We start from the raw sequence: 13,756 nt of genomic DNA on the forward strand, positions 1-13,756 counted from the left end.
CTTCAAGCTTTTTCGAAATTGAAACTACAGTTGAATGCTTTGACAAGTAAATTCAAGTTTTAAGCTGATTTGGGAGAGAATGAAGGAATATACCGTTGGAGATTTGTCAACTATTAGAAGAATTGAGAAAAAAAGGAAGAAAAAGAGAGTTTGATTTTGGGAGAGATGAGATTATACCATTGGAGATTTAATATAGCTGATTTGGACTCACATGTGTAGTTTTCTTCAGCTTTTAACGTTTTATTTTCTGTTCTTACGCGCCTAAGGGAGTTGATCTCACCTTCTTGGACATGTCAGCAAATAAGGGTGAGAAAATTAGTAAAAAAAAATGTTCAAGGGGGTAATAGGACCCCCGTAAAGTATGAGTGTGTAGTTGGGAATCCGGCTATAGGTTGGGGGGGCTTTTGGTCATTTTCTCTTTAAATATAGTGCTTGTTTTGATTGTTACTTAAATTAGATTATATTGTATCGTATTGTTTAAATTCATTGTTAGGTAACGACGAAAAGACCCATTTTATGTAATGATTGATTTGGTGTGATCACATTGTTACCTTAATATTTTCTTCTCATTTTGTCTTTATTTATTATTTAATAATTCCATTTTATCATTTACCCTTCCTTTTCATAGTAGCACTACCTCGTACCCTATTTTTTTTTTGTAGGTTTATCATTCAAACTATGAATATTTTACATTAAGTAACGATAGAGAACGTTAAATCTATTCAAACAGTGTATTCATTAAAACAATAAGTACAATATAATACTACACAATACAATACGATACATTATGAAACAATATGTAACAATCATCCAAACAAAATGTTAAGCACTATGTAAAGTCAAATGATGCCACATAAAATAGAACGGAGGGAGTAGTCATGATACTGTTGAATAGCTTTGATTTGGCAGTGCAGTAATTGTTTTGTAGTCATGATACGTGTTCTTGACTTTTGTGCTAACCAGGGGCGGAGCTACCGCGAGCTCCCGACTAGGAATAGTCAGTTGAACACCCTTTGTAAAAAAGTTATTATAGTGGCCTTGTTTCTCCGTTTAAGTTTAACTCATTTAACTATCATCATACCAAATAAAAAGATAAAAAAAGTTTTTTCTTTTTTTTTGGTTAATAAGTTAAAAAAAGTTAAATATATATAAATAACAATAGTAGCAGTAGTAGTATAATAAGGTTTTCTGTGTTATGACTTATGGTCATATGAATTTAGATAAAGTTAGCAAATTTAGGGTTGCAAAAATCGAACCGATCGATAAACCGAACCGATAAAAGTGTTATTGGTTTATTGTTATTGGGTTAACGGTTATTGTTTTATAAAAAAAATTATTGGGTTATCGATTCGGTATTGGTTTATAATAATGGATTATTGGATAAACCGATAACCCAATAAAACTAGTAATTTACTACTTTTACTTGTACATAAATATTATATATTAATCTCAATACCTTAGTAGTTACTATCTTTGTCCTTTAACCTTCAATTCACACTTCACAGTGACTTTGAGTTCACAATTTCACATTATAAAAAACGTTAAAATCTAAAATAAGAGCCTTATTCATGTTAATTTTTGTGTAGATATTTGTTATTATTGTTTCTATTTTATGAGTATTGTGAAGTTACATTATTGTGTCTTCACATCAAATTTATTAGAAAAGTTATATATTTGTTTTATAAGTATTTTCTTGGTTAAACCGAAAATCGAACCGTTAAGGACCAAAACCGATAAACTGAAAACCGATAAAAAATATCTTATTGGTTTGATTATTGGTTTAACATATTTAAAAACCGAAAATCGATAAATCGAACCGATCAATGCACACCCCTATTAGCAATCGATCCAAAATAAACATACTAATAAAACTAAAACATGTTAATTTTCACATTTTCTTCTCAAAAGCAAAATAAAGAGGAGGGACAGTTGGACGAATTAGACTATAACCTCGTTTTTGACTAATCGTAAACCAATTCATTTCAACCCAAGTAAATTTTGAACGGGTATATTTATTGATGTAACCTGTTCAAGTTTGACCTAACCCGCTCATTTGCCACTTCGACCAGATTGTGACTAATTTTATTTTCTTGAATAGTGCATCCAAAGTGAAAGGATGAGATTACAGAACTTATAGGACATAACATTTACAACAAAAACTTCTCCTATTGCTTCAATTTACAGGCTCTTCTGAGCCTTGAGACATGTCAAAAGATGTGGAGAACTCAGGTTGATCACCAATATTGCTACCTGAAACAGGTTCCACATACCACTCGTTGGCTGGTCGAGTGATGAAACTTGCTTCTGCAAATTCACAACAATGACACAGATATATCTCAGAGAGAGCAGAATTACACAGTGATATACAATATGCAGAAACAATTTGGTAGTGAACATTCATAAACAATCCAAAGCAAGAATCTTTCTTTGCTTCCTCGGTATCGCTTAATCAGGGTATGGTCATAGCAAGAACAGTGAAATCTTATGGAGAGTGGCTGCTAATTATGCGATGGAAAATGTCAAAGGGCGCATTTATATGTCCAAAAGCAGCTTAACTTCACTGAAATTGAGCTTTCCTTAACAACAACATACCAGTGTAATCCCACTGGGGAGGGTGAGATATACAGACCTTACCCCTACCTTTGTGGGGTAGAGAGGTTGTTTTCGAAAGATCCTCAACTTAAAAGGGAAGTTATTCATCTAAGGGTTGCATCTTTAACCAGTATATCAATAGGACACATTTCCAAGATGAGAGTATCTTTCAATAGACTAATGCTAACTTCACGTTGAAGTCCTCCGATCTCATTTCTAATGCCTGCAAAATGCTTACCTTTTTCATTTTCTAAAACGACTTTGACACAAATAGCGGCTTTAGATTTGCATCTTATGAGGACATCGTAAATAATAAATTGATACTGAAGCAGCGTTGACAAGAGTTACTACTTTGTTATTTGTTGTTTTCTCCCAATCTCGGACTTGATCGAGTCTTCTTCTGAGTTTCAATTTTTTTTCCTTTTTGTTTGAGGCGAGGGGAGTATCAGCATTATATCCCAAAATTTGTGAGAGCAGCAAATTGAAACTATTTGAATGTCATGTATGTATTCCTATTTGAGAGATCAGGAGGGCTTGGGATCTGAAATCACATCCTAGTTCATCCTTTTTTCTTTTTTTTTTGATGATAAGGGAAACCCGCAGCCGCTACCCTTTGGGTGTGCACAGGGTAAAACCTCCGCTCCTATGCAATAGCTCGCAAACCACATAGGAGAGGTAACCCGCACTAGGCAAACCTGGTGCGACGAGCTCAACCCAGAAGGCAAACCCCTTGCTTTCGCTGGGTGAATAACTGAGAAAATCCCAAGGGCATACTGGAACATGGTTTGAACTCGGTGGATAATGGACTGCCCCTCTACCCTTCTCCTATCCTACTTAAGAGTTAAATCTAAATGAGTTAGATTACTATAATGTAAACTAACTAGATGCAGAATGTATAATAATGTTGTCACATGTTTTGTTATTTACCTGACAAGAAGACATCCTTGTATTCTTCATCATCATAGACAAATTGTGGTGGATCTGGAGAGCCAACCCCTACTATTGTGCTTCCACTGCATTTCATTTTCGGAATTAGTAACAGTTTAAACTAAAGACTAAGTGCAGGAATAAGACGTCGTTTAACTTTCTATCCTGTCAGAGACAGCAAAGGAATAGAATTTCTCATCAGCCATGAGCTCCAGCTCGCAAGAGCACATGAGAAAGCTACCACATACCAGTGTTATTAGAAATAAAAAACTCTAAAGTCCCTTGGGGCTTTAAGCGCTAAGTGCAAATAAAGAGTGGGCTTTAATGAAAAAATAATTCTAAGCATGAACGACACATATATGAACAAAGAAATTGAAAAAAAAAATTATGATAAAAGGGTTAGAACTAAGACATTTAGAAAAGAGAAAGCAAGAATATAAACCAGACCAAGGCAAAAGTATACCTTCCAGACATGAAGACTGCATCATATTGTCCTCGGCCAGCAGCAATTACTCGTTGTTTTAACCTTTTAAGAGATGGAAGAACTTCAAAGGCGGGAGGTTCTGCAAGAAATATTATCAATGTCAAATGAGTGTAATCCTAAGCAAAAAAATCTTCAAAGTGCAAGATCCATTCTGCTGATTTCCAAATGGATGCATATTTAAGTACTAAATTCGACCAATAATGATTCACAAGTCACATATGCAGACTCAATAACTTCGGATGAAAAATAACCACTATTTTCCAAAAAGGTAAGCATGAAAGGAACAGGTAAAATCAAAAGCAATCTACTTCATGTGTAGCAGTCTGGTTTTTTGAATCTATTCTACCTTGCCAGCTGAAACAATTACTTGCTGCGGCATAAGAGGATAAGGAAACCTAAATACAAATCATCTAATTACTTCTCGTGCACAACATACAGAACTGAAACCGGTAACTGACAAGCAGACTCCTAGAAAAGGATATGAAATATGTTTCACAACAGTGTTTAAAAGTAATATATCATTATATGGAGTAAAGCTTTTAGATTCACGCTACGTGATTGCAATCAATTAAATGAAGTTATCATTTTCACACACTATATAAGGAGAGAAGCTCAAGTAGATATAGAAAGATTAGTCCTTTACTCAGTGAAACCAGGGGAATGAAGAAAGTGCGCTTAAAAAGTTGCATTTCTATGTTACTGATCAGCACCAAGACTATGCAGTTGGAAGGAAATTCACATTAGCATAGCCACCCTACAGGCCCGAACTGGACTAAGCAACTACAAGAATGGTCCATTTTAAGAAAGTTTTCCTATTCTTTGAGCAATGTCACTTGGAGAGTTACTTTAATGCACATGAATTTAGAAATACACACACATACAAAAAGAGAAGATATATATGTGTTTGTTTCTTTGAACAAACTTCAAGGTGTCTAATCTTCAACTCGTACCTAAATCATTGACACACACATCTTGAGATATTCCACTAGTTGAGATTTTCTCCAGTAAGCTCAAGGGATCAACCTTACTAGACAGATCCAACTGAAAACGCTGTCAAACCAAATTTCTCTTAAGACTTCGATAACCAAAATCTTATATTTTCATCTGAAACGTGTTCATTAATTTCACTTTGTATCACCTTGTAAACTTCAGCAGTGGAGCATGCCTGTTGAGGCTTTATGAGAACCATTGGAATGTCAAATGGTATGGGTGATGGGATATCTTGAACAACCTGAACAAACAAATGCATATTTCCATAATTTGAATTTGTAAGAGACAAGATCAGATGTAATAACTTCTAGCAATTTACAACCCATTTCTCATGCATTGACCACTGCTGCAGCTCACATGTAAATATGGAATAATGGGAGGCCTCGACAAGATAGCTGAAGATAGTCAGTTCAAAAAAAAATCGAGAATTCTTTCCTCACCATCATTTTGCAGAATTTCAATTTTCCATTCAATTTGAATTTTTGGTTTCCATGTGGAATCTCTGGCCATTAATTGTCAAATCTACAATCTATGGAGTGACTATCACACTACTCATTAACAGTAATTATGTAACATAAGCAGATATCTTCGTTTTGCATGCCAGTTTTTTAAATATTGAGAACCACAAGATGATTTGACCCTAATTGTCTGAAAAAACTACACTTGTACCTCTCGCCTATCAATAATAAACATGCTTACAAAGTCGAAATTATACTTGTAATGTGGAAGGATGAAGTTGCAAAAGAAATTCCAAGATCTCTGGCCAATTTCAACTGTGGGTGGGAAGTGGTGATTCAAGGAAAAAAATAATCCAAAGCAGTCTCGAATAAGAAGTAATGCAAGTACAAGAAACAACGGATAATAACAAAACAACAAATATTAACATAACAAAAACTACAACAAAACAATACGATAGTCGAGGTACAAGGAACACTAGATAACGAGGTACAAGAAACAAGTTGCTAGTCACTTTTCATAAAACTTCTTTGTCAATGATAATGAATTTTAAATCTTGCTAGCCATACAGGCTAGTAAGAGTCAGATGACCTCAACCCTTTAATCTGCCTCACCACAGTTGAACCACCGCTTTCCCCCTCTTTCTGCTGTATGGTTACAGCTTTCCACTCGACTGATCAGAGACTGATTAGCAATACTACAGACCCAAAGAGATGCAAGGATAACCACAAAATCTCATACACAACTGGAAGGAATATGACATTTGGAAGCAAAATGCTAGGTAAAAGCATACCTCACCCCTACCCGTACAGTAGGCTGCTCCATGAGAGAAGAAGAAAGGAATATCAGAACCAATCTCACCAGACCACTCTTGGAGCTCCTTTTCAGTTGCAACACAACCACTGAATTGATTTGCTGCCCAGAGAGTTGTTGCAGCATTACTGCTCCCACCACCAAGACCAGCTCCAGTAGGCACTTTCTTATCAAGATGAATCTGGCCAGAGAAATAGGTAATAAAGTTGAACCAGCTGCAATGTACCCAAAAGCTATTCCAAACTGATAAATTCACTACCAATTTAAAGATTTTACCCAAAAGTAATTGTCTGTTCCAGTTTTTTTCCTATAAAGATTGAGGGCCTTTATAATCTGCAAAGAGAGTGGCAAAATCATGAACATTCCAGTCAGATCATTAAAAACTGATGAGTATGAGAATAACCATATAGCTTCTTCCTTTACCAGATTGCTCTCATCGAGTGGAACTCCAGCAACATTAGTAGATAAACGATCCTTTGACTTCGATGGTGACAGCGAGAACTTTATTTTATCTCCTAGACTAATTACCTGAAGGAACAAAAGGGCTCATCATTTCATAACCTATAATACACTTAATCATTCATTCTTCCAGAACTTCATTAGCAAAAATACCACAGTAACAGGAACTTTCAGAACTTGCAATATACTCCCTTTGTTTCAGTAACAGGAAATTTCTTTAATTCTGACTTTCCATATTACATTAGTTTAAGACCACAAGATTCAAAAATCATCTTTACTTTCTTAAAACCCATGTTAAGTCAAAAAACGACAAACAAATTGAGACAGAGGGAATAGTAATATAGTATAATTCCAATGGGATTCTTTCAAGCATTACCATGTTCTGATTTCTCACCAGGCAAAAAAACTGAAGCACAAAAAGGGAAGTTGAACACTTACGTGAAAGAGAGATGCCAAATCATGATATCCGTCGTCCCTCTTGCTTGTTATTCTCAAGAAAACATTTATCTGCAGCACAAAAGGACAGAAGATTTGCCAAAAGAAAAGAAAGAATTAAAGGTAAAATCCACAAAGGAGTTTTGATAAGAATTTAATTTGATTAACTTACCTTGCAAGGAGAAAAAAGAGTGAGTCTTGAAAGCCCAGCTTCCATATCCACTTCATCAGCTAATTTATTAAACTTCTCTTCAGGGTTATATGTTATCTAAGCACTCCACAACAAAATTCAGTCAAAGCTCAAAACTTTTTACACAATTAGAGCTCAAAAGAACAATAAAACAAGAAAACCAAATTCAAACCAGCAGAGAAGAAAATTCACAAAAAAGCCAAACTATGACAAAAAATAGAGTTATAAGTTATCCAAGAACTCCCAAAACAAAATTCAGTCAAAGCTCAAAACTTTTTACAGAATTACAGCTCAAAAGAAAAATAAAACAAGAAAATCAAATTCAACCCAGCAGACAACAAAAAAAGCCAAACTATGACAAAAAAAAAGAGTTATATCTTATCTAAGTACCCCCACAACAAAATTCAATCAAAGCTCACAACTTTTTACACAATTACAGCTCAAAAGAACAATAAAAACAAGAAAATCAAATTCAAGCCAGCAGAGAAACTATGACAAAAAATAGAGTTACTATATGTTATCTAAGAACCCCCATAACATAATTCAGTCAAAGCTCAAAACTTTTTACTCAATTACAGCTCAAAAGAACAATAAAACAAGAAAATCAAATTCAAACCAGCAGAGAATAAAAATTCACAAAAAAACCAAACTATTCCCAAAAAAATAGGGTTACCTCTACTTGTTTTTTGCTAGTTTTTGAATCTGAAGCCTTCACAATAACAAAACTGCTTCTTCTAAACTGAAAATTGTTGTTAAAATAGGATGACCCATGTGGCCTACTTGACCATGATTGAGAAAAACAGCTCTTTTTAAAAGAATCAATTTGGGGTTTGACACTACAAAGAATATTACAGGAAGCCATGGCTACTGATTTTCCAAGTGAAATAAAAAAGCAAAATTTGAACAAAATGATTCAATTCTTCAACCCCATTTTCAAGAAATGTGTTTCTTGCCAATACAATTCAAAAAGATTCAATCTTTGGTTTTTTTTTTTGTGAGTTTTCACTTTTCAGGTAGGTAAAGATATACAACACAGGACAAAAAAGGGGAAAGAAGGATTTCAGAAATGAGTTTAACAGAATTTTTTTTCTTCTTTGTAGTTCTTGTCTTTTATTCAATGCTCATTTGTATCAAATTAATGAAATTTTTTTAAAGAGAAAATGAAATTAGAATGTAAAAGTCATTTGTTTAGTCAATTCAACAAGGAGATGATGATACACTAATTAAGTAATTTCTTGATTATGGTTGTTCAATTATACCTAGAAAAAAATAGAAGGTAAATTAATAGAAAATGTTCCAATTATCTTTTATCATATACTTTTATATTTACTATTTTTCCTTTTGAAAATATTTATACAAAAGTATTTCTTATGTCTAATCAAACTAGCCGCAAGATTTGGTTTACAAACTTTTTTTTTGTAGTTTGATATCTTTTATACATAAGAGATTTCATTTTATATGTAAAAAAATTTGAAAACGTCATTTCTTCTATTTAATTTGAAGTGTTCCAAGAGATCTTTTCATCGAAAAGAAATTGACAAATACAAATATTTACTATCTTTTTCCAACATTCAATATCATATATTTCTAATATTTTATAAGCAATACCATAAAAAATATTAGACGTATCAAAATATTATTTTCTCATTACTTTGTAGTTTGTACTACCAAGAGCGTTATTTACGCAAACAAAGTGCAAGCTAGTGAATAGTGGATGAGACTATACTCCATATGTAATTTTATTAAGCAAAATATTAGTATTTAATAAATAATGGTGATGTCCGAGACAATTTATAGCACCTCAATTACTTCATCGGGTACAAGTTGTGGAACCTTCCTTTTTCAATTTCATAAGTAGAAGAGCCTAGATGGAAGAAACGGCAAAAGAGCACCGCCACGATTCAGGTCATGACAGGACCATGAATCAAAAGGAGGGAAGAATAGGATCATAATTTTGAGGTCGCTCCCAACCGAAACCTAGATGGCAAATGAATCGAATACGTCATAATTGAGAAAACTCTCTCAGCATAAAGAAAAGAGTTGTGAAATGTCATCTGTAGAGGAGCCTAGGGGGAAGAAACTGTAAATAAGCACCACCATGATTCATGTCATGGATCAAAGGATTTTGAAGTCTCCCCCAACCAAGACCTAGATGGCAATCGAATCGAGTACATCACAATTGACAAACACTCTCTCAAGTCTCAACACAAAGAATCAAGCCTTCTTCAATTTCATAAGTAGAGGAGCCTGGGTGAAGAAACTATAAAAGAGCACCACCACGATTCAAGTCCTGACAGGACCATGAATCAAAGAGAAGGAAGAATGAGACCACAATTTTGAAGTTGCCGCCATCCAAGACCTAGATGGCAACCGAACCGAGTATGTCATAACTGAGAAAACTGTTAACACAATGAAAGAAGAGATGTAATTCTAACTAGAACCAAATTTATTATCAACAGCAGATGTATCAATTAACATTTTGAGAACATCATTTACAGAAGTCCCTTAAACCATTTCAAGATGTTTCCCACCTATACACCTTTGAAGAACAACTTCCATCCCATATTACAACATACTGTAAACAACATTTCCACTCCATCTAGGATAACTCAAAGATCTAGCACTCAACACATCCCTTGAAAGTAGGCAAAATCCAAGATGCTGGAAAGAAAATTTCTATAATTAAAAGCGCCACGCAGGGTAATTTGCTTCATTGTTCTCTTCATAGGGTGTTGTTGAGCTACTTCCTCCTCCCCTCTCAGTGTAGTTGCTAGTGTTTTGGTTGGACGAGCGAAAAGGCCACAAGAATGAAAAAGGATTCCTCCTCCCTTGGTTCTGACTGCTATTCTCCCTGCTACTATTGTTACTGCCACTGCTAACGTTTCCAGTTCTGGAACTCCAATTGGCTGGGACACTCGCAGAAGCTTGTGAAGGCAGTTCAAGACGGCAAACAGGGCACGAGTTGTGCCTAACCAACCATGGTACGATACAATCTGAATGGTAAAGATGCTTACATGGCATTTGCCTTGCTTCAGAACCCAATTCAAAGTTATCTTGACAAACTGAGCACTGAGAATCAACGTTGAGGTGCCTTTGAATGATTCTGACAGTAGGCAAAGCATCTATTGCAGAACGAGGTGCTGGGGGAGGCCCCTGCCGGTCATTCATACTGAGCTGCTCAATTAACTGTTGCAGACCAGGCCCCATCAAATCATCAAAATTAGGTCGCCGATGCCCCATTCCTGGGCTTCCATTGGAGAAAAAGTACTCAAATGCATCGTTTTCAGTCATACTAACAGGAGTTTGGCCATGAAATATCAACCATGGACCAGAACCAAAACCCCTCCCACTTCCAGGAACAACACCAGATCTTGTCCTAATGTCAAAGTTTGGGTTTCTTCCTGCCATTCTCTGCCTCATGAATGCAGCAAGGGCATCCATTATACCAAATCTTGGGTCTGGGAAAGGATCCATCAATCCAAACTGAGGATCAGCCTCAATATTAGATCTAGTACCTACCATGTCATCGAGCTCTTCAACGAAACCTCCACCACAATTTGGGCAAAGACAAGTAGTTCCTCGAGGCCGAATTGGCTGCCTGCATCTGTGGCACCAGTGTGTATAGCTCCCACTCGACATCCCTTACAAGTACTTCCTTGAACAAATCCTGAACCTTTTAGACCAAGCTGCAGACCATCCTGCACCCACAAATCTAGCTGTTCAACTATAATAGAGATTACTACCACATTCATTATATGAGATAAGACAATGTTTTCAGACAAAGTATCGGGTAGTGCTCAAAAGTGACGTCATGCATCAATCATATTCACCAAAACACATGTCATCTTAGACCTTCCAAATTTTGAATTTCCCTTCCCCACTTTTAGCCATTTTAGAAGATCTCTCTTTTTTGTTTCCTTGCTGGTAAAACCACTCCTCCCTCTCCCAATGAAAAAAAAAAAAACTCCCCCCTCCCTACAAATCTCTCGGGAGAATCGATGACTACATAAAGTCAAGTACACCCAAGATTTAATAAGAAAATTGTAAATCAGGATTATTCACATTTACCAATGGTTATTCAAATTCTCGACCTTTCGGTTGGAAGTGGAGAGGTCGTCTACTCTCATCAAGGAAGTGGTTTTTTCTTCTATTCCAAAATCCTTTTCTATGACTTGTCAAAGAGGGAAAACCTAAGTTGCTTGGACTCGGGTGCAGCCTGCGGGTGTCCGGTATGGGTGCAGATCTAGAGGTCAGATTCGGTATACGGATCCATGTATGGATACGGGTGGGGAGATTTGGCTAAATATAATTCAAATATCTAAAAATAGAGTTATAAAACCTAAATAATGAGATATTGTGTGGATAAATTGAGGAGAAATATTGATCAAAAGGAGAATCCTGAAAGGAGATAAAAGGAAAGGGAGTGACAATAAATATTTATATGTACAAGGTTAAATCATTTTCTTCAATTTCACCTTAGTTTTTATTTTAATTATAGAAATCATTGAATCCGTCCAGAATTTCACCCTCAAATTTGGTCAAAGTAGCCAAAACTAGTTGACTAGATCAGGTACGGATCCCACACCCACATCGTGTCGACACGGGTGCAGCACCGAAAGTGAAGAGTTCCAGCAACTTAGGGGAAAACCACCAATTGGAGCATAATTCTTCCAAAGCTATACAACAACATACCTAGAGTAATACCACAAGTGGGGTTTGGGCTCAGGGGAGGGTAGAGTGTACGCAAACCTTACCCCTACCTCGTAGAGATAGAGAGGTTTCTTCCAAAGCTATAGTGAAATCCAAATACACTCCATCCCAAATTTACTAAGAAGAACTCCCAAAACCACTTCATTAACATTATACTTTCTTTTTCATCCAAATAAACTTCATCCCATATTTACTTTGAACTTTAAAGAACTCTCAAAACCTCATTTATTGATTTCACCAACATTTCAAGGTCGGTGCAACAGTAGAGTTGCTCCTTTTGGATAAATTCAAGGAGAAGGCAGCATACTGTCTATGCCTTTTACTCCTCCTACCCCACACTAGAAGGGGATCACCCTTCTTCATCACATGGTAAAAAAACCCTTCTTTTTTCGTAACAAATGGTGTTCGAGTCAGCTTGTGCCTACCTCGACTATCTCACAAAGTACCAACTACCTCCTACAAACACAAGTACCAAGAATAAAACCATCAAAATATACAGTAATTGACCAAATAATCAACCCAAAAAACATCCCTCTTATGATCTCCAATCCAAAAGATCATACAAATTACTCATCAAGGTTGCTCCTTTACACTTCATCAAAGAACATAGTATGCATAGAACACAAAATCTTGAAAAAAAACAGAACCCCATATAGAAACACATATAGATACATACAAAGATATAAATAAAAATGTCAACTTGATAACAAATTTGAGATGAAACCCATGAATTATCTAAACTAAAACTATAAAACTTTGAAAAAAAATGAAAAATTGGGATTTGGGTCTTACCAAGAAGATGATGGTTTGTAGACAGTGTGGAGTGAGAGAGAAAATGAATGAACCCTAAGAGAAAGAAAGGAGACAAAAAGGGGATGGGATTATATGTGCTGTTCTACAGTGACATGTACTAAAATGCGCCTGTGGTGGACTTTTATAATTTCATTTTATTTTTGGTTTCCTATCCGGTGTTCCGAGCCCACATTAGAGCTCATACTAAATTCGGATCGCGCACACAAGGGCCCATTTAGGAGTGACACTCTCAATAGGATTTTCTCCTTATCTAAGACTCGAACCGAAACATCTAATTAAGAGTGAAGCAATTTCACCACTGCACCATAACTCGGCCATGTGTAGTGCACTTTTATATTACTATATGTTATCTCACCAACTACATGACAAAAATCAAAATGGTGATTGGAAAGGTTAACAAAAGTTCATTCATTTTCATTAGAGAATATTATTACATTTTGGTCCCATAAGTTTGTCTTTATCCCATTTTGAAATGAAAAGAGTTCAAATTACATGCCAATCATGGGTGTTCATGATATGGTATAATTTTGAAAAATTTCGATTTGTTGATTTAGATATTTATTTTTTAAAATATCATGTCATTATTATATGAAGTGCAATATGTTTCGATTTCAATTTGTGTAGTAAAATAAGTCGGTAACTTTAATATGTTCGACGTTGACTAATATATAATCTGGAAAATTATAAATTTGGCAATGGTGAAAAACTCTTTGTATGCTTGAAATGACTGGAAATTTTCTAGTGTTAGGTCGAACAATAACACATGTATGTATATGAATATATGTAATAAAATATTTAGTTTCTATTTAGTAATAAAGGCAAGAAACTTTTAGTTTGGAAATTTCAAGATATTAGGCATTTTTTCAATTTATATTTAGATAAAGCAA

The 13,756-nt window shown here is 35.3% G+C and overlaps 2 protein-coding genes across 2 annotated transcripts; both read right to left on the reverse strand.

Moving 5' to 3' along the window:
• Positions 1-1,992: 1,992 nt before the first annotated feature.
• On the reverse strand, positions 1,993-8,465 carry LOC102601451 (4-diphosphocytidyl-2-C-methyl-D-erythritol kinase, chloroplastic/chromoplastic). Its single transcript, XM_006362672.2, has 11 exons — positions 8,020-8,465; positions 7,329-7,424; positions 7,160-7,228; positions 6,686-6,790; positions 6,539-6,595; positions 6,243-6,443; positions 5,142-5,234; positions 4,954-5,053; positions 3,983-4,082; positions 3,520-3,605; positions 1,993-2,304 (listed from the first exon to the last, which is right to left on the reverse strand). The coding sequence occupies exons 1-11, from the start codon at positions 8,206-8,208 to the stop codon at positions 2,174-2,176; spliced, it is 1,227 nt and encodes a 408-aa protein (XP_006362734.1). The 5' UTR covers positions 8,209-8,465; the 3' UTR covers positions 1,993-2,173.
• Positions 8,466-9,771: 1,306 nt separating this feature from the next.
• Positions 9,772-12,943, reverse strand: LOC102601784 (E3 ubiquitin-protein ligase RING1-like). The gene is made up of 2 exons (XM_006362673.2): positions 12,849-12,943; positions 9,772-11,044 (listed from the first exon to the last, which is right to left on the reverse strand). Exon 2 carries the CDS (start codon positions 10,983-10,985, stop codon positions 10,029-10,031), a length of 957 nt encoding a protein of 318 aa, XP_006362735.1. The 5' UTR covers positions 10,986-11,044; positions 12,849-12,943; the 3' UTR covers positions 9,772-10,028.
• Positions 12,944-13,756: the final 813 nt, after the last annotated feature.

This window comes from Solanum tuberosum, unplaced genomic scaffold (genome assembly GCF_000226075.1).
Source record: "Solanum tuberosum cultivar DM 1-3 516 R44 unplaced genomic scaffold, SolTub_3.0 scf00412, whole genome shotgun sequence".
Taxonomy (NCBI): Eukaryota; Viridiplantae; Streptophyta; class Magnoliopsida; order Solanales; family Solanaceae; genus Solanum; species Solanum tuberosum.